Genomic DNA, 24380 nt, shown 5'->3' with positions numbered 1-24380 from the left:
TTCCTCGCAGCGGGCCAATGGGCGGCGCGCGGCGGGGCGGTGCGCGCGGCGCAGTCACATGACGGGGCGGCGCTGGCGGGGGCGGCGGCGGCGCGACCATGGTGAGGGTGAGGGGCAGCGGCCGGGGGGCGCGGGGAGCCGGGAGCGCCTGCTGCGGGCGGGGCTGCGCTGCGCTGGGACCGAGGGGCCAGTGGCCGAGGGATGGGCCCGGGACAGTGCCCTGAGCCGCCGCGCTGGGCCGGCGGCGCGGCGGGCCCGGCCGGGTGCGGGGCTGCAGCGGGCGCGGAGGCCGCACGGTCCGGCCCGGGCGGGGCTGGGGTGCGGGCCGGGCCCGCCGTGCCCGCGGTAACGCGGCCCGGGTGCGGTCACCGACTCGCTGAGCTCGGCCCCTTTGCTCGTAGGGGCGCAGGGAACGGCGGCGTTTTTACCGCGGAATCGCGGCCGTACAGCGGTCAGTTCGGTCAGTTCCGCTCTCTTTGGCCGTGCTGCCCCTGTGTTAATCCCGGGTTTGTGTCATTGCCGGTTCTGTGCACGTGTGCTGTGCTTGTCCGCCTTGCAGCCTGCGCTCCTGAGCCTCCAAGACCGCTGTTGTAGGCTTACCGAGTTAAGTTCCTTTCTTTTGCGGCCGAAGAGGTGGTTGTGCATTGGTGGGCGCAGCTCCTTAGCGCTCTTTGCCGCAGATGTTGGTGTATGTTAGGCAGGGAGGCAGCCAGGTGAGGCTCAGCCTCTTCTCCCAGGCACTTAGCAGTAGGACATGTGCCGGGGGAGGTTCAAGCTGGACGTTGGAGGGATTTATTCACGAAGTGGGTGATTAGACATTGGAATGGACTGCCCCCGGAGGTAGTGGAGTCGTGGTCCCTGGAGGTGTTTAAGGAAAGACTGGACGCTGGACATGGCGCTCCGTGTCTTGGTCTGGCTGACAAGCGGGTGTTTGACCTTTGCAACCTCATTCATTCTGTGAAACCTGAAATTTCCCCATGGAAATAATGCATACTGAGAAATACTTTGCAGTCATCAATGAAAATAAGGGGACAGTCAATTTCCTAGTAAAACTCAAGTGTCTTTAATGTGCCTTCAGTGGAATGTAATATTCCCTAAAACTTTAAGCAGCACTTGCTGTAACCACCACAATGTGTAATTAGCCTAAGTGTGGCATGTGAACAGTACTAACAGTACAGATAGTGGGGCAGAAAATAACTGAATGCTTCATAAACAGGGGATTGCTCAGTTCTTAGGCTTTTGGAACAGCTTTTTTTTAAAAAGTTATATGTATGTTGATCTCTGTATCTTTGGGGCTAGGCAAAACTTGTACTGTTACTTGAAAGAGAAGTGTTAAATCCTGAATTGGGTGAATGAGAAATGCAAAATCTACATAGCCACCAGTGTCTGTCCCCTACACAAATATTTTGTGCTGGTCAATTATTCAGCAGTGCAACTACTTTCCTTTGCCTGTCATTTCCATGGGAACTGGCCAGACACTTGTCTGGTCTCATGGCTTCTTTCTAAGAATAGCTGTTGTCAGGTGATACAGAAAAAATAAAGTTACAGATGTTGAACATGGGATAATCACAGGAGTTAAACATGGGATAATTCCCTCTACCAAATTAGGCTCTCCTGTGATTTCCTGTGGCTGAGCTTGGTTTAAACCTTGAGGCTGAATGCTTAAGTACCTTTAACATGACTTGTTTTAAGAGGGCTCTGGCTGCTTTTGATCATACCCTGAATGAAAAGTCCATCTCTTTAATACTTAATAGTGTCTTGTGGCTTCCTGTAGCAGTAAGTACCAGTTTCAACACGTGAAAAATGCTTTCATCTCTCTGATTTATCTCTGAGCTCCTATACTGTGAGATGTGATAGAAGTTCTGGAGCCTGCAGTGCTGCAGAGAAATGCTTCCTGTACGGTATAAAATGCTTATGCTTTGGTTTTTGGTTTTTTTGGTAATATGTTAGCCAGCAGTGCTGTGTGTGCTGCAGGCTGGCAGTGTCTTGGTCTGCTGCTGTAGCTCAGCCCTCCCTCTCTTGGGCAGCCCCATCTGAAGTGTCTCAGCAGGGGTGTGCTGGCAGGTAACAATAACAATGGGAGGAGGCAGGAGAGCCTCCCTGGGTCAGTGTCATTGGGTGAGCAAACAGAAGGAACTGCCATGTGGAACAGGCTGTGAGCACATCAGTTACCTAAAGAAAAGGACTTCTGGAGATTAGGTGAAAATGCACTTTGGAATGGAATGGAAGCACAACCTTTTACTCATTATTATTTATACTCTGCATGCAGCTTGAGGCACCTGTGTGTCAGAACATGAGCTTTTAGGCTTGACAAGCTCCATGGAACTCTGCTGTCTTTCAGTTCTGTGCCATTCTTGAGTACTCCAAGGTACCAGTTTTTTAAGTGAAATAAGTCAGCACATTGGTTATTATTTTGGGTCCTCTCTGGAGTGCAGCTCAGTGTCAAATATGGAACTACAAATGAATCTCATGGAACTGAGTGTTAGAAAATGAGTAAGTCTTACACAATAGGTGCAATGTTTGCTTTGTACGTTCAGGAGGAACTGTTATGAGGAGAGTCATCATCTAGAATAGTGTTTATGGCTGCAGTAATACACTTCCCTGATAGTTATCTGCAGGATCACTTGTATTGACTATTCTGCTCAGCTGATTTCAAGAGATTTTGGGTTTAAAAAAATTGTTTTCCAAGGCAACTTACAGTTTAGTTTAGTAGCCTTTATTAAAAAAAAAAAAACACACAAAAAAAACCCCCAAAGAAACAAAACCTAAAAGGAATGAAAAATACACCAAAAAAAGCCTATACCAAAAGCTAGCTTTCCTTAGCCTTAGCCCCCTTCCAAATTCATCTGCTGTGAGTTTTGACTTCCATAACTTGCATGTGGTAGCTTACGCTGGCGCTGTGTTCACAGCTAGCAGGAGGCTTCTGTCTCTTGTGCTGCTGGTGCACCTGGGGAGGCAGTTCTGTCCCCTCTCCACTGCTCACCTGCTTCCTCATTGCTTCAGAGCCAGAAATGAGCAAAGCAAAACTCTTGACATCAGCTGTCCATTTTTTCTCCAGCATTGGCAGTGTATCTAGTGTGGGTATAGCTCAGACATTTCTAAATAGCTGCACCATTAAAGCTGTAAGTTGCTCCTCTTGTGCTCAGGCAGGGGTTTGTACCTTACTGTACGTGGAGCTGCCAAGGCAGGACGTTCTGCACTGCTGCTTTTGCCCAGGGTCACAGTGTCTTCCACTTCAAAAGCTGATGTTCAAGATTGTTTTTGTAGATGGATCTAGGACTCCACAGTTGTTTTTTTGATAAAATGACACTTGAAAATACCATCTTATGTTGCTGGGTTGGTAATTTAAGTGTAAGATACAGAACATAAACAGCTTTATTCAGCATGGGCTCTGACAGAGCTGTGTTCTGATTCATTGTGTGCCCTGCTGGATCTCACTGGTAGGCTTTTGCTGCATGTTCTTTCCTTCATTTGCCTTTTGTCACCACATCCTCAAACTTCAGGCATGTGTTAGTAGCATATGTGTGTCTTGATGTGATCTTGTGTATCACTTGATAATAACCAGGTTGTATTTGGGAACCCCTGCAGTTCTAAAGCTGAAAGTAGCTTTCCTTCTGGGGTTGGAAGAAAAGGGTAAGCTGATACATATTCAGACTTGGAAAAGTAAAAGTTGGAACTTGTTCACTAGTGCTGCTGTTAAGATGTTTTCTATTCCTACAGAAATAAAGCTGCTACAAGCAGCCCCTCAAGTGACACCACTGCTCCTGTGGTATCTTTTTGACAGCAGTGTAGGTGTTTGTGCTACCCCTGCCACTGGAAAATGCTGCAGTTGTCTTTTCTTAACATGGAGTACAGTGCCCTTGTAGTAATTTAGTGGATCACCTTCTGTCTTCAAATCAACACACATACAAATTGAGTTCTCTTCTTTCTTAATTCTCCATATATTGGAGAGATACAGAAGAAATAAATTAATATCTTGTGTTAATATGAAAATGCTTCTGTTGATGAATTCAGTACTTAGTCCCAGTGTTGAATACAGTGTGGGTCCTGGCTGTTCACATTCAGAACAGAACTGGAAGTGTTCTGTCTTCTGTTAATGCAGACAGAGTTTGATGTAAAGCTGACACTATAATTGAATGAAACTCCAATTTTTCCCCAACTGCTGCTAAACTACAGTGGCTAAAGTTCTCTAAGAAGATACAAATGTATCTGCTGGGCTCATAGCTGGTATCATGAAAAGCATAGTTCTGAATTTGCAGCCATGATTCTATAACCAAGGTGTTTGCACACCAAAAGTAAGGAAACCAATGCCCATGGACTCAGCCAAATTCTTCCTGGGGCTGTAGTAAATATGTGTATGTTTCAGTAATGCTTTGGCTTGGTGTTGCTGTTAAAAAGCCTTCTTTTCACAGCCCTGCTTGCAGTGTTTTATGTGGCTTTAGGCTGAACCAGGTAAATGGTAATCCATTAATCAGCTGGGCTTGTCTTACAGCTCTTTAGATGTTTACAGCCTAACTGCTCTCCCAGCACTGTCTGGCCCATGAACAGCTGGGGGTGGAAGAGCAGGGCTGGTGGCTGTGTGAACTTAATGCCCATCAGGACAAGGGGCCTTGGGAAGCTGTGGTCAGTGTTAGCATTGCTGCATTGTTCCTGTGCTGTGCTTTAATAGAGATTTGATGTGCTCAGAGCATATGGCATTCAGCTCAGTAGTGATTTACTTTCTCTAAAGCACTGGTATGGATTCAGGGCACTGTAGAGTGTAACCAGTGTTCTGGCAGAGACATAATTCAGCAAGTCTGTAATGGGATGTTCTGATATTGATTACTGCACACTAGTCCCTGCACTGTCATTTTGTGTTCCTTAAAAGTCTGATCTGCCATTGAATAATTAAAGCTTAGCAATTACAGCAAACTTCTGCTGGCAGAACATACTTGTTTCACAGTTTGAGGTTGTCTAAGGGTTTGTAGCTATTGAATTTGTAGCTATTGAAAGAAGATCATCTAACCATGGTTGCTACTTTTTCTTTATGCTTAAATCACTTTTGGAAGACCTGCACATTGATTAATTATATATAGAGAGAGCTTTGTGAGAGATGGAGTCACTCTAATTAGCAGAGATGGCATTTTCGTTGACTAAATACATTTCTTAATTAGTTATTGTGCATAGTTGGAGTATTACTGAGGCACACTGACTCACAGAAGTGTTGGTTGGAAGGAACCTTTTTCTCATATAACCTCCTTGAAGCAGGTGTGTCACCAGTGTTGGATCAGATCAGCCTTGGTTTTGTCCAGCTGGGTGATTGAGGAGTTTCAAGAGCAGAGTTCCATTAGGGCAGGATCAGCATTGCAGAGCACTCTCTGTTTTCTGTATGGGGAAAAGGATGGTGGGGAGATTTCAACTGCAGAAAAAGAACCCAATTAAACGGGTTAAATTATATTGGGAATTACAGGGGTGTGAAATGCTCTATCACCATTAAATTGGTGTTAAACTAAAACTTCCCTGCTTTAATTTAGGCCTCAGTTTTAATCTCAGTCCTCAATAGATACTTCTGGGGATCCTCACATGGGACATGTGGGAGTTGGTACTGAAGACAGAGTTTTTAAAAACATTAGGGTGATGTAATTCATGGCCTTCCAGCTTGTTTCTGAAATGCAGTTAAAAGGAGCAGACCAGGGACCTTCTGAGCACAGTGGAAGAAGGGAACAAGTATAAATAGCTGAGAATTTATTGAAGGTGAGGGCTCAGAGAACCTGCCGTGCAAATGACTGTGCTTGCTCTTTGTCATGACTAGAGAAGCTGTTGCTGAAATACAGCATCAGTGCTTTTGTCTCCAGCAGTATTTCAGAGAGGCCATCTGAAAACAAGCTGTAAGGTCGAATGGAGGTGCTGTAATGGGGTGTTGAAGGCTGATCCTGAACCAGAGGTGGATGGCAGTGTTTCCTTGTGAAGCCTTAGGAGGAAGGCTGGGTGCAGGTGGGGTTCTGATGTAAGTTTGGACATCTTAGCAAATAATTTAAAGATAAGAAGCTTGTAGAAACTGATCTCATTGTTCTGGTAGAGGGGAGGGTAGCAGCTGCAGTAGGAGAAGGCCTGTTATAGCTGGATTGAGGAGAAATATAAGGATGTAAGCAATGGATTTATTTAATATTTTAAGAAAATGCATTATGAACCTTGGGAAGTCAAAAGATAGTGGAATTTTCATTTGAAGGCATGGAATGTGCCTCTCTGAGGGGAAACAAGAGTGTCACTCTGACAGTGTGACAGGGACAAGGACACGTGAAGAGTTGTTTCTCTTCAGCTTTCTGATCCAATGTGCAAGTAGCTTCTACCTTCTGGAATGCACGAACTGTACTTTATCCTTTGCTTATCAGGATCTTGTCCTGAATGGAATGGTAGCTCAGGTAGCAGTTGAGAACTGGTGAATTGTGAGCACAGACAGCATCTGTGCAGTTGCAGTGTGTGCTCTGGGCACTGCTCTGAAGCTCTGTGGACACAAGTAGCAGCAGTGCTTCCTCTCAGCACAGTCATGTCTCTGCATTCTCTTGGAGCTTTTCTTCCCAGATACTTGCACTGGCTTCTTGGCCTTTAAATGCTGGAAAGGAAAAGCTGGCCCTGCTCTGCCCCTGTGGCTTTGCTGTCCAGAAGCAGTGGTGCTTGAGGATACCTGTAACTCCCCTCAGGTTTTTGCCAGGCACTTGAACTTTCTCCATTACATGTCACACAACTATTTCTGACAAGCCTTGAGTGTCACACTGCAGTGTTACTTGCAGTGCATTCTAAAGTGTGGGAATTCAGTTTTAGTCGAGTCATAAGCAGCTTCACTGAGTTCTGTTTTGTTTGGTTTCTGTTTCCTCCAGCCAACAACACAGCAATCTCCTCAGGATGAACAGGAAAAGCTCCTGGACGAAGCCATTCAGGCTGTGAAGGTGCAGTCCTTCCAGATGAAGAGATGCTTGGTAAGAATGTGACTTTTAAAGGCAATGAAGCTTCTTGTCTGCTAGGAATAAAACAGTAAATCAATACCAATCTCTGGTGCTGTGAGGAAAATTAACCCTTTATGTATCTTTGGCCAGAGGTTTTGCCAATAAGTGAGGAAACTGCTCATTGAGAGTGACCCTTGGGTATTCTTTGAATGTGTCTTCCTGATTTTGCTCCAGTATTTGACAAGATAAGTTAAAGATGTACCTTTATAATTTACATGCTTGCATTTAAATAAACCTAAGAGGAACTTTATAATGAGATTATTGTTTTTGTCCACCATTCTGTTGGTTTTTTTCATGTAGCCTTTTCTTGGTGTGACTGTCAGACTGAGAGGCTGCTGATGAATTACCTGCTGCATGGGATCAATTTTGTACTGATTAACTGTAGACATACATGTGAATTCTTCTGTGACTGGAAAACTCCACGGGCTGGTGTTGTGCTGAGATTCTTGTCTAGGAATTGTAGGCAATTCAGGCAGATTATGTAATCACATGGAGCTTTCTCGGGTTTGAGAAGCCTCAGCTTTTATTTGGGGAAACTGCTTAAAGTTGCAATGAAAACTTAAATATTCCCATATGTTTTCCTGTGGTTAGCCAAGCTAACTTTGTTTGCAGCCAAATGACAGTAGCAAGGAGTGTAACACCTCTTCCAGTTTTGTGCTCAGTGGAATGCTTTGGAAATCTTCAAGTAGCTGCAGCTGTGCTTTTCACTGCTATCTGTGATTAAGTGGCAGTATAAATACACTAAGTGGATCACACTAGCAATTCTTTTTGTTCTCCCTCAAAACTTACTGCTGCTGCTTATGATGGGTTGCTCAAGTCTGTAAAAGTGGTAGATTAGAGGTTTGTGTTGTATCCTTTGATGCCACGTGATTAAATGCACCAGAATTGCAAGTTAGATGCAGACTAGTAAGGGGTGGCTTTCAGTGAGGTGTTTTTTGTGGGTGAGAAGGAGAAGGTGATGATGGCAGTGTGTTTTGTCTGTCTCCTAGAGCTTTCTAGGAGATCTGTGAGATCTGAGCAAAACAACAGACCAGATTTGGAGGAGGGGAGCACATTCTATTTTGCTTGCTCAGTAGAATCTGAGGGTTGGGAGGAGATTGCTGCATAAGCAGAATGATTTTAGTTTTTTCTACCATTAGCATTGTGATTTTTTTTTACTGTAGCTCTGTCTTCAGATGCATCTTCTTATCACCTCAGGTAAAATGTTCACATAGCTAGCAAGGGTGGTGTAGTATAAGCTGGATATTAAATCGCTTGAGATTTTTTTTCATAGATAAAAAATCCTGCAGTTGCCTAGTGTCATTTCTAACAGCCTTTTCTCTCTCCTCCTCTGAAGGACAAGAACAAGCTCATGGATGCTCTGAAACATGCTTCCAACATGCTTGGGGAGCTGAGGACTTCTATGTTGTCTCCAAAGAGCTATTATGAGCTCTGTATCCTTTCAGGAGGAAACTAATAGTTGAAATGTATTTGCAATGGGATATTCGTCTGCTTTTTTGGTACAATGGTATCTTGTGTCAGGTACTTATTAGCACTTCTCAGAATTCAATTCTGTGTATATATTGTAGGAGAACATGCACTTTGCTCACTGTTTAAGTTCAGTTTTTCTCTGGTATAAGACAGGTCTTTATTGTCTTTCATATCTTCCTCTGGGAATTTTCAGGAGTCTAGTTCTAAAAACAATATCAGCTCTGTAAAACAATTCTTTTATTCCCAGTTTTATTCCCTTTTCTAATATGCTAAAAGTTGCTCAAAGGTTTGAGGTTAATTTTGCACATTTATCCCAATGATTATTGTTCAGAAGTACTGCCTGCATGGGCATATTTGTATTTGGTACAGCATCTTTCTTCCTGGGTGTGAATGAGCAAATTACTATGAAAAGATGTTGTAGACATTGTAACTTAGAATCCTTAACTATGAGGAAAAGACATGGCAATTTCTGATGAACTACACTACTTGGAAGTCTACCTGACAGATGAATTTGCCAAAGGCAGGAAAGTGGCAGACCTTTATGAGCTAGTACAATATGCTGGAAATATCATTCCAAGACTGTAAGTGTGTATATTTTCATGTGTGGCTTTGTTTGCTTTTTCTTTTTTCAACTGGTGAATAGTTGTCCAGCTCTGGGTTCAGACAGTGATTGCCTTCTCAATCAGTTTACAGTGGTCAATGGTATTTCTGCTAATCTGGAGTCAATTACTGTGACACTTCTGAGATTAGGCCAAGAGTGCAGGTGCAGAAGGTCAGTTCTTCCTGGCAGTGTGTTAATTTTGCACATGATCAAGATGAGAGCACTTCAATCTTGGAATGAAGTTGGCTTTTGGGTAAAGAGCTGGTCAGTGGAAGATAACCAAGTACCATGCTCTGATCAGGGAGATTGACTATGCATTTATTAACTGTTTCTGTTACCTGAGGGTCTGGATCTTACCTTCTCCCACACAATAGTTGCTTCATAACCTTCTGCCTTTTTAGAGAATAAGAATTGTGAGAAGGAAGCTGAAAGCTTGTGACTTCACTCTTAGAGTCTTTGTGTTTCTGAATTTTTTTTGGCAAAGTGATAACTTGCCAGAAATGATACTTGAAGGCCTGTGAGGCTTTAAATATGTGACTGTTGGGGTGCAGTGCATCTTTGACATAGTCACTTTTGGGATTTAGGTTTTGCTTGGTACTCAAGTTTTTCATTCCTGACCTTAGGTTCATGCAGGGAGAGGCTCTGGGCACACCAGGCTGCATCTTCAGTGCTATTCAATGCTATTTCTGGGCTTTGGCTGATGGCTACCACAGTGTCTTCACCTCTGTATGTAACCATCAGAGTTGTCTTCCTGCCTGCTTGTAGCCTCTGGTTCTCCCTGATGCAACTTGTGGTGCTTACTATATGTGTCAGAGCTGTTTTCCAGCTTAGTGGGATGCTGGAAGTATAAATGAGCTGGTCTGAGAGCATTCAGAACTTTGTGAGCATTTACACATTCAGTGTGTCAAGCATTGTAGTGAGGTCTAGTGGCTGTTCAGACTTGCTGTGCTCTGTAGCAGAGGAGGATAGGAGTTGAAAGCTGACTAAATATCCAAAATTATGGGACCCAGGTGATAATTTTATTCCTTTTTTTTGTGCTTTGGTAATCCTGCCATCATGGACAAAAGGAACTATTGCCTTTAAGTGTCATGTTGTTGCTTTATGGTTTATTGTGTGACTCTGTGCCTTTTGCAGGTATCTGCTGATAACAGTGGGTGTTGTCTATGTCAAGTCATTTCCACAGTCCAGGAAGGATATTTTGAAAGACCTGGTGGAGATGTGCCGTGGAGTGCAGCATCCTCTTAGAGGCCTCTTCCTCAGAAACTATCTCCTGCAGTGTACCAGGAATATCTTACCAGATGAAGGCGAGCAAGCAGAGTAAGAAGGATGGGCTATAACTTAATAAAATTACTGTTAATAGAACTTATTTAAATTTTCTGTGTTACTTACTTCAGATTTGAGAGAAGTAGATGTGCTAGAATTCCATAGGCTTGACAGGTGTTTGATCCATTAAGAATTCCCTTCTAGCATTAAAGTTCCTCACAAGTGAGAACATGAACCTTTCTTATGAACCCAGGAATCCCACCCTCTAACCTTATTAAAACTTGTATGTTCACCAGTGGCTGGAAGGATGAATACCTCTGACAGGCTTTTCTGTTCTTAACCTCTTATCAACTGCAGTGAAGAAACCACTGGAGACATCAGTGACTCAATGGATTTTGTGCTGCTGAACTTTGCTGAGATGAACAAGCTGTGGGTGCGAATGCAGCACCAGGGCCACAGTCGGGACAGAGAGAAGAGGGAGCGGGAGAGGCAGGAGCTGAGGATCCTGGTGGGAACAAACCTGGTCCGCCTCAGTCAGCTGGAGGGGGTCAATGTGGAGAGATACAAGCAGGTGGGATGGCTCTCCATTCTTTCTGACTTCTGCCAGCTTTTTCCAAACTAAACGAGTTTGGACTTTCATATGAGCAGCTGGAAGTGTTAAAGCTTTGCTAAAAGTTCAGTAATCCCAGTGCTTCTCAAACTCTTGACCAGAGGAAAAGTTGTGAATACTGGCAATACAGCGTGCTCTCAGGCCAAGGACATGATTCACACATACTCCTGTAAGTCTGTGACAGTGAGAAGAAATTCTAACCTTTCCTTCCTGATTCCCATTTTCCTTGCAGAATAATGGGTTGGTCTAAGGCATGTGTACACATCCGCTGTTCTGGGATAGATTACACAAGCTGTGAGCTGTGCTTCCCAAAGCATTCAAGAGAACTGTTACTGTGTGAAATGCCTGTGAAGGAAATATATTATTTAAAAGTCTGTCCCTTGTAAGTTCTGCCATGGTGCTGCTGAGACCCTGGGTATGTGCCTGCAAAGCCAGTGGCACTGACTTACGAAATCAAAGCTTGCATAATGTATGAAAGGGACAGACTTCTGAGATCAGTAGTTTGTTTGTTTTTCTTCTCTGAAGGATGGAACTGCAGAAAAAATTAGCTTCTTATCAGAAAGTCTTTATGTAGAGAATCAGCTGAGAACTGTTAGAAATTCTGCTCTGCTTGGATTAAATGTATGTGTGAATATAAACTTAGGAGGTAATTCTAAAATCACTGCAAGACCTTTTCCCCCCCATTCTAGATTGTTCTGCCTGGAATACTGGAGCAAGTTGTGAACTGTAGAGATGCTTTAGCTCAGGAGTACCTCATGGAGTGCATCATACAGGTGAGCTGCTTGAGTTCCGTTGCAGTGATGGGACACAGGGACACTTCTATACACTTAATCAGATTCAGAAGCTTTCACATCTTCCTCGTGGACTGGAAAACTTCATCACTGGGACTTGGACACAGTAGCTTGTCCTGTATTTTTTACCAGATGGGCAGAGTGGAGACTTTGTGCTCCTTCTGTTGCAGTAGCTGTAAGCATCTGAGCAGTAGTGCCTGTGTTATGAGTTGTAATAGAGAGGTGGGCCCTCAGTTACCCATTTGTTTTATATCTCTTGCTTCATGCATTTACCCAGCCAAGGTCAGGTTCATGGGCCAGAGTGTATTTACTATGTGGCTATCTGCTTTAGAGTTATTCTGTTGCATTTTTCTTCTGTGTAACAATGGGCAAATTCAGTTTATAACTTGATGACTATTGATCTAAAACTTCAGGTTTTCCCAGATGAATTTCACCTCCAAACCCTGAACCCATTTCTCAGAGCCTGTGCTGAGCTGCACCAAAATGTGAATGTGAAAAATATAATTATTGCTTTAATTGACAGGTGAGTGACCAAGGGGGTGGAACTTGACTCAAAATTAAGTTTGTGTTGTGCACAAGCAGATGATAATTCTTCTATCATTTGAATATGTTTAATTTTTGATACCACTTCACTGTTTCCATGTCTTTCTACCAGCTGTAATTAAAGCTGTGAAGAATATTATTTCTGTAACTTCTACTGTCTGGACTCTGCTTTTACAGCTTCCAATGAAACCTGCTTTATGGACTGATTAAAACTTGTAAACAGATAAAGCCAGGAAACAGCCCATTTAGTACTGAGCAGTTTCATGCTTCAGAACTGAAGTGACAGCAGTGCCCTGCTTTGACAGCCATATCTCCCATAGGTACTTCTTGAAATCTTGAAGATCCTAGTAGCTAAATCATCTGTCAGGAACACTTCACCTTGCAGGGTCAGAGATCAGAAAACACCACAATGCTTCTTCAGAACAGAGCTAGTAGGAAATGGAACTACCTTCTTAATTCTTAGCTTGCCATTAGCATCTACACTGTTCTCTTAAAAGCATGTTTTTCCTTTGGAGGTACTGCTTAAAACTGCTTGCACTGAGTTCAGATTTGGGGCAGAAATCATAGAATCCTTAGGTTGGAAGAGGCCTTTAAGGTCAAACTGAAGTTTTAATTTGTATCCTGAAAAGAAACACAGATTTTCAGTGAGCACCTGCACTTTCTTACTGCAGAAAGGAAGCACCCTTGCCTGGCTTGTCTCAGGCTGTAGAAAAGCCTTGTCCTTTGCATTTGCACCCAAACATGTGCATCTCATCCATGTACCAATGCATGGAGTTCAGTTAGCACAGGGATCTTGGGTCCCCCTGCCATTCAGCGTTGGGTGGGATTGCTGTGTCCTCTCTAATGCCTGGACAGGACTTGAGTGTATTGGGCATGACTGGTACAACTTAGGATCTTGAATTTTTTACTCACCAAGTCTGTAGTTTGTCTTCTCCAGCTTATGTCAGATTTATATGTTCAAGACTTCGGTTTTATTCGAGTACCTTTCACTGTTTGTGCATTTGTCAGAGACACTGTGCTGCCTTTGTTGCTTTCATACAGAGATGTTCACAGGAGTTCTTTGGTTTCCCACACTTCAGTGCTGTGGCTGAGATTTTTCATAATTCTGTTAGCTTAAAAAAAACCCCAAAACTGTCAACCCCAAACACCACAAAACCCCCAAATCCCAAGAAATGTTGCCTGTAACTGATTTCTGAGACTATCTTGATTACTTTCTAAAGAGGTCACGGGATATTTTGCTAGGCTCTTACACTGGAGTGTGGCAGTGTCATTCTTGTGAGAAGGCTTTCCTTGTATAGCTTTTCCTGCCCTGTTAAACTTTGGTGTCACCTCCACAGTGAGTTTTTTTTTGTGTTATGCTACAAACACCAGTAAGTGACTGACCAGCAGTGACCCTCTGTCCTCCCAGCCTTACCACTGCTGGGGTTTGTTGAGCCACTGAAGGCTTCCAGAGCTCCCTTTGGGCTGTAGGACAAGAAAGGTGGCAGCATGGTGTTTGTCTTTGCAGTATGGCAGCTTGAGATTTTGCCTGTAATGTTACTGCCAGTGTTGGAGCGTTTGAGTGCATCTGGCCTTGGAATCCGTGTGTGTAGAGAGGATGTTGCTCTTGTGTTTGTGTTGGAGCTGGTGGCAGCAGTGGCCAGGAGCTTCAGTATTGTGTAGTTGAGATTGAAGCTGCCCTGTGTAGGTTGTGCTTCTTGGCATTTCTCATCTTGGTTTCAGCTGGCATTGGGTAATTAAATCTGAACATCAGTGACTGCTGAAGAAGCTTGTGAAAATTTTATCCTTATTCCTGTGGGGCTTTCCTGCTAAAGGAATCTCTGCAAGTACTCTTGCTGCTTTGGGATCTTTGTTGCCTTACTAAAGCATTCATGACTTTTAATTATGCTGCCATCTGCCTGCAGCTTGTTCATACCTTGTAGCATTGCTGTCTTTACACTGAGCTGTTGCCAAGGAAAGCTGCCTTGTGCCTCTAAGAAAAGGCAGTGATTGTTCCTGGCTTTAGGAAGTCTGCTTCTTATCACCCTAATCAAATATAAGAGTAGTTCAATGTCTTATTTTTCCTGGCAGTGAAGTTTTTTTGCCTCCTGGGCTTTTCTTATGTGCCTCTCTATTTCAGATTCAGAATCAAAATTGAGAAACCCTGTAGAAAGAATTTTAAAAAAATTAATGCAATGCCTTTTCCTAAATATTTTTTGTAGTTCTTCTTCTAATTCAGAGTATAATGACCTCAATAATTAGAAAGTCAGGATAGTGCTGAGCTTCTTAATCTTCAACTCTGGTAAGGTGTTAGTCTTCTGACAGTGGTGCTCTCTATCCTGTATCTCATTTTTGCAGAAATGGTGCTTGGCATGACTTTCTCTTACAGATAAAAATACCTCTCACCATCTCCTAAATGCTTGCTGGATGGCAATTTCTTGCTCCCACGCCCCCAAAACCCAATATTTTTCACTTCTCCATTCTTCTTAAGTTCACTTTGTATTTTGTTCTCTGCAAATAGTGTAAGTTCCAGACGTGTTGGTTGGTCTTTAGTGACAAAGAATAGTTAAGTCAGCATATTCCTTCTGTGTGGTTTTTTCCTGGAGGCTGTTTTGTGGAGGATGCTATTGGGTGTCTAATTTCAGTAATATCACTGAATGAATAAATGCAGGATATTTACTCTTCCATCAGCCTACTCTATACCTCTTTATCTGGAAAAAATAGATCACTTGCTTCTAGCTAAAGAACATAAATTAGGAAATGTCCTTCCTGTTCCTTCTTCACCTTGCCTTTTCTGTCAGCACCTTTTTCAGGACTGATAGTTACCAGGCTCAGTTGCTCATAAGGCTTCTCACTTCCATTAATTTCCTTTTTGCTTGTAATAGAGCTTCCAAATATACCTAAAGGACATGCTTTTTCTGCCAGTCCCTCTTTCTCTGTGTATTTGAGGAGTGGAAGAGCTATCCTGACCAAGCTGCTTTCCTTGCTCTGTCACCAGGTTAGCTTTATTTGCACATCGTGAAGATGGACCTGGTATCCCAGCAGATATCAAACTGTTTGATATCTTTTCACAGCAGGTTGCTACTGTTATACAGGTATGTTGGGTATCCCTGCATGCAGTTTTGGGGGTGTTTTTTGCACAGTTCTGTGCTTTAGTGTCAGTTTCATGCTGTCTTAAATTTCAGTCTCGGCAGGATATGCCCTCAGAAGATGTGGTGTCTTTGCAAGTTTCTCTCATTAACCTGGCCATGAAATGCTACCCAGACCGTGTGGACTATGTTGACAAGGTGTTGGAGACTACTGTGGAAATATTCAACAAACTTAATCTGGAACAGTAAGTGTCTCTTGCATTTTCTTTGGCATGGCAATTAATACCCTGAAATCAGGCCTTCTGCATTTGGTGAGATAGCAGAGCCATGCTCTGGATGTGGAAGGTCACTGCTTTTGGACTGAGCTGCAGCAGCCCTGATTAAACTCCTGGCTAACCAGGACTTGCTCCACATGAATAAATTGTGCTGTATATCCACACAATGTGTGTGCAGTTTGTAGGCATCCTTTACAGCACTCTAGAGTTCTGCTATTGCTGCCTTTGCAGCCACACTCTGCTTCTGCTGGCAGCAACTTAAAACATGCATTTCTTACTGTATGTCCCAAAGAGCAAGATCTGACTTATTTTGGTGTTTGTTTCCTTTCTCCATAGCACCAAGTTGCTTGGTGGTTGTTGTATACCTCAGAATTTATACTCTGAAGCAGATTTTAAACCTGCCTACCTTTGTGAACCATTGATTAATTGTAATTTTTTGCATATATTTTCTTCTAGTATTGCAACAAGCAGTGCTGTTTCAAAGGAGCTGACTAGACTTTTGAAAATCCCAGTTGATACTTACAACAATATCCTGACAGTTCTGAAACTAAAACATTTTCACCCACTTTTTGAATACTTTGATTACGAGTCCAGGAAGAGCATGAGTTGTTACGTGCTTAGCAATGTACTGGATTATAACACAGAAATTGTGTCCCAAGAACAGGTATGATATAGTTAATTTGAAAATCTAGGTATTTTCATGATTGTTCAAAGACCTGAAAACACATTTAGTGACTTCATGCAGGGCATGCTTCGTTTCCTAGCCTGCATGCCCCTGCCTCCCCTGGCACAGGCTTTATCCCACTTGGTAATTCTTCCTCCTTTGTTCTTAAATGTCTCTTATCTAGCCTCATCCTAGAGGCTACTTCTGATTTACCATACCTCAGCCTAGACAGTAATCTGTTAGGTGTGAAAAAAGACCCTGAATCCCTTCAAAACTGAGTCTGCTATCTAAAGAAGGCTGCATAGCCTTTGGAATCTACATTTCCTCTGCACTGCTGTGCTGTCCTGTCCCACTGGTGCTGAGTGGGACCCTTCTCTCCAGGGTGTAAGGCCCATATGTCTGAAGCATCAGCACTATGAGTGGCTGTAAAGATGTTCCCAGTTGCTGGCAATTTATGCTTATGGATTACTATAGTTTAAACAGAGCTTCTATTGCCTTTACAGGTTGATGCTATCATGAATTTGGTATCCACACTGATCCAGGATCAGCCAGACCAGCCTGCTGAAGATCCTGACCCTGAGGACTTTGCAGATGAGCAGAGTCTTGTGGGGAGATTCATTCACCTGCTGCGTTCTGATGACCCTGACCAGCAGTACCTGGTTGGTGACTGGTGCTTGTCCCTGTCTGTGCTCTCTGAACTGTCCAGTTCTTGCATTATTGACTTTACAAGACTTGAGTGAAGCTGGGAGCTGGGGCATCACTGCTCTGGCACTACAAATTCAGCAGAGAACATTATGTATGATACCTTTAGTGGTAGGATGATATGTTGGTTATTCAGAAAAAGCAGATGAGGACTTAAGCATTTGTTGATAGAAAGTTTTCATCCCATGAGGTGCAACTATTTGTATTATTTTGTGGAACTCCTAATGTTCTGAGTACTTCATATAATGATCTATGGAAAACACAGCAAGTGCTGTATGAAGTACTTGATACCAAGGGAATGCAGAAAAACTCAGAAAATAGAGCTAAGTATGCTTGGCCTTGGGGATTTTAATTTCTGTAAGGATGGTGTCTTCATACACTATATAGTGTCCTGCTGCTTGGTTCCACATGCTTTTCCTCTCTGCTTGGTCCATCTGTAGCAGTAGATTTGACATGTCCTTGAAATCTGTACATTGTGGTACTTGTAATGGTTTGAGTTGATCTGTGGCAGCTCACTGTAGTTCTGTTGTTAATCTGCTATATCTGGCTTTAGGGAGGTCACTTAAACTTCAACTATCTTGAAGTGTGTGTTAGAGTACAGGGCCAGTCCTGTCTATGCCAGATCCACTGCAGAAGCTGTGATGAAGTTGGATCTGCTGCAGATGGCAGTGAGCTCATGTCAGAGTCAGGCCTGCTTAGGGACTACTGTGAAGTTAGAGTTTGTGCCTGAAATAAATGTCACACTGTATAAACAGTGAGAATAGAGCAACAGAAAAAAGTGCAAGCTATGCAGAACACAACTAGCATTGATTTAGCTTGACTTTAAGATCTGGTATAAAAAACTCTTGCTTGAAGTGTAATGAAACTTGTGTAGTGGGGAGAAGAATACAGGAACTGGAGTCAGTTGTGTTTCAGGATCCTATCACTGGAGTCAAGCAGAAAGGTGTTTGTATTTTTCTTATTGAGAGCAAAGCTTCCCTCAAAGGAATGCTGGCTCCAAGGAAATTAATATTTCTACCCCAAAAGAATTTACATAGCTAGAGATGTTGAAGCTGTTTCTCCAAAGATTGAGTGTCAGTCTCTTTCTCATCTAGCAGTGCTTTGCTTTAATCACATTGACCCCCTTTAAATGCCATCAAAGGACTTGTCACATTATCTTTTAGGTACAATTCTATGAGCTACTTAACACCTTTTACTAGTAATGCTTAATAGCTCCCTCAGCATCACAAATGCTTGCATCAAATTTTTCTACAATACAGCAGCAGCAGGAAAAATCCAAAGTTACAGGATTTTCACAGTATCTTACTTTAAATTCTGCATTCTGTATGAAAGAGATATGAAATGCAAATTCTAACAGCCTAGTCCAAGTGTATTAGCCAGAGTGGCTGACCAGTGTGTGATGGGTTCTGGTGGTGCTCACAGGGGTCTCAGGACGAGGGAAGAGATGAGAATCTTGACTCCATGTTTCAGAAGGCTGATTTATTATTTTATGATATATATTTTATATTAAAAGAAAATTATGTACTAAAACTATACTAAAAGAATAGAAGAAAGGATTTCATCAGAAGGCTAGCAAGGAATAGAAAGGAATGGAATGATAATAAAATCTTGTGACTGACCAGAGAGTCCGAGACAGCTGGACTGTGATTGGCCATTAATTAAAAACAACAACATGAGACCAATCAAAGATGCACCTGTTGAATTCCACAGCAGCAGATAACCATTGTTTACATTTCGTTTCTGAGGCCTCTCAGCTTCTCAGGAGAAAAAATTCCTAACAAAAGGATTTTTCATAAAATATGTCTGTGACAATTTGATTCCAGACTTCTGTATATTCAGGTTATTGTCATGAAATCCACATGTAACCTAAAAGCACATTGAGGTGGGGCACTGAGCTTCCCTCCAGTGCGTGTTTCTGTGAGGACTCTCTGAGCTCACAGTGTTCTCTTGTAGATCCTCAACACTGCCCGGAAGCACTTTGGGGCCGGGGGGAACCAGCGCATCCGCTTCACGCTGCCGCCCCTGGTGTTTGCTGCCTACCAGCTCGCCTTCCGCTACAAAGACAACTCCAAAGTGGTACGTTCACCTCGAGCTGGCTCTTGTCTGCTTGCTTGGCTTTATTTCCTTGAAAACGCATTTTGGCTGGCTACAGAAATATACTTGATACAGAAGGCTGGTTTTGTTTGGGTTTCTTCTTGAGGTCTGAGTGCTTTTTAATTTAATGAAGATTTTTATTTTTTTATCAAGCCATAGTAAATTACTTTATTACTTGAGAGGTGAAGAAGCAGAAATTGGCAGCTTTTGTTTGTTCATTAAGGTGACAGATTATGTGCCTTTACTGGAGACCAGAACTGATGGCTTGAAACTGATTTAAATCTGAATATTGAAATTCATCAATTTCTAAATTATAGCTGCATTATTATAATGTTTCTAAACTTAAAAGAAAGCACTTACTTTAAGTTAGAGTTGTAGTAAAAGCGTACATTAAAATAATGACTGATCCGTTTTGGCTCTTAAATGCTTTCTGATTGAGATAGTTACCTTAAATATGCATTTCCTTTATTGTGGATGTTATACTGTGAGGAAATAAGTTTAAATGTTAAAATACTCTTCAAAATGAAGGTTTTAAAATTCTCTTCCACTTCTGATTGCTCTGGACTGAACAGAATTTTTCTCCCCTTTGCTAGCTAGGCTTTTGCTCAGTTATGTGCTAAGCATAGCTGTTCTAACTGCAGTTCAGTGTAGGCTTCTGAAGAAAGCTCTTATGAGCTGGTAGGAAAAATGGGTGTGAAATTTTTATAAATGAAAGAAATACTTTGTGCAGACCCACAGAAGCCAACGCTGCACTGCTGGAGTGACTGGAGTGGCATCAGAGAGCAACAGACTGGAGCACTTAACAGATCTTAGAACAACTCGGATTCCCTTTTCCTTGTAGCGATGTTCTTGTTCAAGCTTGTGCTTGCTTTTCTTGTCTAGGATGACAAATGGGAGAAGAAGTGCCAGAAGATCTTCTCATTTGCTCATCAGACCATCAGTGCTCTGATCAAAGCAGAGCTGGCAGAGCTGCCTCTCCGACTCTTCCTGCAGGGAGCACTGGCTGCAGGAGAGATTGGCTTTGAGAATCATGAAACTGTGGCCTATGAGTTCATGTCCCAGGTGAGTGTCCAGCTGTCAGAGCTGGTGTCCTGTGCTGCCTTTCATTTGATTTGGGTAGGTTTGCTGAACACTGAGCCATCTGGTGTGATTCAAACACCTGAAATGATGGACAGCCAGTGCTACTAGGTAGAAACTCCTCATTTCATTCTTGCTTCCCAGGCTGCTGTGGAATTAAGCTCCATTGCTACTGATTTGAATACTCAGTCTGACAACAGTGGTATGTTGCAATGCTGCCTCCTGCTCGTGTAGTTGGCTCACTGGAGGAGTGTCCTTTCCCAGCATAAAAGGCTCCTTCACTGCTTCTGTCTCCAGCTCCTGATACCCAGCTGGTATTGCCCTGACCACAAGCACTCTTTGGAAGTTTTCTAAAATCTGCAGTGTTCACAACTGCTATGCTGGGCTTTGCCAATTAAAATCCTTCTATTGGAACCTATTATAAACCACTCTGAAAATCTATTTAAACTTGTAACTTGGTCTTAAGCCTTACTTGTGGCAAGACCTTCCCCTTCTACCCATCACATAAAGAACCAATGTGTTCCACGTTATCCATGTCGTAGCTTTGTCCTAATCTTTCCTCTAATACTGCTACTAAATGCATGTTTTTAAACAGAGTTCTGATAAGCTGGGTTTGCTCACTGTGTTGTATCAGTTGTTGTTATAGCACAGTTCTGATCATGAGAGCAGCATGGCAATTATGTACTTTGCATTAGAGATACAGTTCAAGATTTGTCTATTCTCTGAAGATTCTTCATCCATGTAGCAGCAGTGCAAGTGCTTTTCTTACCTGCTCTGTCATCACTGACCTGCTGTCAGCTTCTGCTCAGCTGTTTTGTGTGTTTCAAAGAACCAAATCTTCTTCAAGGATTGTTTCTACTGCTGAAGTTCTGTGTCTGAATAGGTGCTTGAATGAGGAAAAACTCAATCTTCAGATTTTATGTGGAAGCACACTTATTTGCTATGACCACTTGAATACTATTTCTTGTAAGACTTTTTCTGGTCTGTGGATTTACTTGATTTTACATTCTACATGAAAGTTTTTTTTCCTGCCTGAAGCTTTTAACAAATGCAAAACTGGACAGTTTCTTGCTGTGTGAGTAGCAGGTGTGATTTTTTTTTTCCTGATGTGTTCTGATTGAGTCTTGCTTTCTCCCTTGTCTAGGCCTTCTCTCTATATGAAGATGAAATCAGTGACTCAAAAGCACAGCTGGCTGCAATCACCTTGATAATTGGGACATTTGAGAGGATGAAGTGCTTCAGTGAGGAGAACCACGAGCCTTTGAGGACTCAGTGTGCACTGGCAGCCTCCAAACTCCTGAAGAAGCCAGACCAGTGCAGAGCTGTGAGCACTTGTGCCCATCTGTTCTGGTCTGGCCGAAACACTGATAAGAATGGAGAGGAGGTAAGAACAAAGGGACAGCAGTGGGACACATCCTGCCTCACTAACAGTGCTGCCTTCCTTCTGTAGACACTTCTAAAGTAGATACATTGGTGATGTAGGTTCTAATATGTGAAACTTCTAAAACTCACTGGAGCGTAAACTGCATAAATAAAAACATGGAGGAAACTCTAATTTAAGGGTGCAAGTACCAGGCAAGCTTTTGAGTGTCAGCCAGTTAAAGGCTAGTTGACTGGGCTGCACTTTGCTTGTATTTATTATATTAGCTCAGTTTGCATGTGAACTACTAAACTTCCAAATTACAGATACAAGCTGTTGAAGTAAAGGTTAAAAAATCCTCTGTGTTCTTCAGGGCTTGTCACATAAGCTGTTGTCATTTTAAGGAGCAGTGTTTGAAACATATTTTTCAAAGTATGCATTATGGTACATGCTACAAAATTGAGTCAATTGATCTCATAATTGAAGGCTTTCAACAACTGTTCATGTTGCTGTGTGATTTAACAAAATCTAATGGTGGTGGCAGTCAGGCAGGGTAAGCTTTTAGTGACAGCTTGCTCTTTGCAGTTTGTGTGGTTTTGTGTTTCTGTGGCAGAACCCCAGGAAATGATGTGTGTGCCAAGGGAGGAGATACTGGAGCTCCCTAAGGTTCTTTTATTTCTTGTAACTTTGGTGTTTTTCCTTCTAGCTTCATGGAGGAAAAAGAGTGATGGAATGCCTAAAGAAGGCTCTGAAGATAGCAAATCAGTGCATGGACCCTTCTCTGCAAGTCCAGCTTTTCATAGAAATTCTGAATAGATATATCTATTTTTATGAAAAGGAAAATGAGGCGGTGAGTGGAAATCCATTCTCTGTTGCATCTTTTTTAAAGAAGGTTTCTTTAAGCTCTTCAGTCACACTTATACCACAAATTCTCTTCAGCTTGCCCTGTAGCCTCATGAGAGGCACAAGTTCTTGTGATAAGAGTCAGTTTTTGATGTGCTAGTAAAAGTATTGGATTAAACTTTGTTCTTCTCACATTGGGGGGAAATGTTAGCAGTTCAGTTATGATTTTAAACATTGTGAGACTTGTATACCTAAAACATTTTAGAATAAAACTTACTGGAACTTAGATGAGAAAGTAGTAGTTTTAGAGGTACCAAACTTGATGGGTACATAAGGGAAAGAAAATGATTTACAGGTGTTCATGGTCACTGCTGACTCTGCCAGGTTGGTGTAAGCTTTAAATTCTAAAATAGATATGACACCATATGTACTCAGCTTAAATTGTGTGTGTGTATAATCTGAGATAGTTACCTGATCCATTTTCTGGTAGCAGATAAAGAAGAGTTAGGCAGTTTGAAAAACCTGCTTCGTCAAGTAGAGATCAGTGTCTTCTCTGATGTCATTGATTGAGACCAGACATTAAAGAATACCCTGCAGTTCTGAGAGAATTCCTAAAGAAATTTGAGGGATTTGCTGACTTTCCAATAACTAACTGGCTTCTCAGTATAGGGGTGCTCTAGTATAGGAGATGCTGTATGTGATGGAGATGAAAACAAAGCTTTGAATTTCAAAGCACTTGGCAGATGTAAAAATACTCTCTGGATGCTCTGGTGGCCTGCAGTGCATTTTGTGTAGTGCTGAACTTCAGCCTGTAGGCAGCCATGGCTTGTTCTCTAATAACTTTAAATCTGATATTACCATCCTGACTGACTTCTATAAGAAACAATTATCTCACAGTGCATATACAGTCAGATTGTGTGTGCCATTTGTCTGAAGCTTTTAAAATTTGTATTGAATACACTGGAGAGAAATGCTGCTGGAATAGTTACAAGAAGAGTGCCCAGCAGTTTGTCTGCATAGAGTCTTATCAGCATTTTGAAAGATGGTCCAAAGACAGAGAACTTAGAGACAAGTCTGTTCAAACCAATGTCTGTGCACTTGTACACAGAGGGTGTTGAGACTTCTGTTTTATGTTTTGTAGGTGACAATTCAGGTTTTGAATCAGCTTATACAGAAGATCAGAGAAGATCTCCCAAACCTTGAGTCTACTGAAGAAACAGAACAAATTAACAAACACTTTCACAACACACTGGAGCACTTGCGTCTGAGGAGGGAATCACCGGAATCTGAGGGGCCAATTTATGAAGGTCTTGTTCTTTAGAGAGACACTCACTGTACCTGTTTTCATTTACATACCATGGTTTTTTTTAAGATAGGTTCCTAGGTTGTGCCTTTCAGAAATGTCAAGTTAACATTCATGTGTTCAGTCTGGCACTTCAAACACTTGTGTTGAGTACTCTTTAACAAATTTGGAAGGTTGGACCAGCAACTACAGGTTTCATCAGTTAGCATGGCTGAAACTTTCTTTGAAATCCATGTGACATGGTAGGGCTCTTCAGTTCTGATTTCTCTTCTGTCTGTTCACTGTTGCTTCTGTAGCACTAGAGCTCTAAACTGGCAGTGACTGTCAGCTGAAACTGTGTCTGATCCTTACAGAGCATCAGGTTTTTGGGATTATTGTATGTCAAATTCTGCTTGTGCTTTTGTTTTAATGCCAAGTTAAGACTAAGTGTAATATTTTTCCCTAAAACTAGAATATATTAATGCATGTTTGGAGAGTTTTAAAGTACCATGTTCAAAAACAGAAGTTATATTTTGCATATTAAGGCTCTGTGACATTCAGTGAGGGCCAGTACTGTGCACAGGGCATATTTATCAAGATAATTTTGTTCCAAATAGTATAAAAAAATAGAGAAATTGCAATCTATATAGATATGTATAACCTTCATTACTGTAAATTTAGGGGAAAATGCATTACACAAGTTTATTCAGTATCATGATTTTGCACCGGTGAAACAATAAAGTTGCTATTAACA

The 24380-nt window shown here is 42.2% G+C and overlaps 1 protein-coding gene across 2 annotated transcripts; it reads left to right on the top strand.

The window, feature by feature from the left end:
* Positions 1 to 38: 38 nt before the first annotated feature.
* Positions 39 to 24380, top strand: VPS35 (VPS35 retromer complex component). 2 transcript variants are annotated; one of them, XM_054640883.2, is made up of 17 exons: positions 39 to 101; positions 6858 to 6956; positions 8320 to 8416; positions 8911 to 9034; positions 10189 to 10371; positions 10675 to 10888; positions 11617 to 11700; positions 12132 to 12241; positions 15239 to 15335; positions 15426 to 15574; positions 16061 to 16268; positions 16772 to 16927; positions 18924 to 19046; positions 19947 to 20126; positions 21286 to 21525; positions 22208 to 22351; positions 23486 to 24380. In XM_054640883.2, exons 1-17 carry the CDS (start codon positions 99 to 101, stop codon positions 23663 to 23665), a joined length of 2391 nt encoding a protein of 796 aa, XP_054496858.1. In that variant the 5' UTR covers positions 39 to 98; the 3' UTR covers positions 23666 to 24380. The 2 variants fall into 2 exon arrangements, with proteins under 2 accessions (XP_054496858.1, XP_077041187.1); XM_077185072.1 differs by having other exon boundaries at positions 84 to 107.

This window comes from Agelaius phoeniceus, chromosome 12 (genome assembly GCF_051311805.1).
Source record: "Agelaius phoeniceus isolate bAgePho1 chromosome 12, bAgePho1.hap1, whole genome shotgun sequence".
In the NCBI taxonomy this organism is placed as follows: domain Eukaryota; kingdom Metazoa; phylum Chordata; class Aves; order Passeriformes; family Icteridae; genus Agelaius; species Agelaius phoeniceus.
This window is presented reverse-complemented; position numbering and strand designations above follow the sequence as displayed.

Excerpts from the sequence above, each read along its gene's own strand:
- VPS35 (XM_077185072.1), top strand. Across the intron at positions 9,035-10,188 it reads GGAAATATCATTCCAAGACT|GTATCTGCTGATAACAGTGG; the intron begins GTAAGTGTGTAT and ends TGCCTTTTGCAG. Across the intron at positions 16,928-18,923 it reads ACCCTGACCAGCAGTACCTG|ATCCTCAACACTGCCCGGAA; the intron begins GTTGGTGACTGG and ends GTTCTCTTGTAG.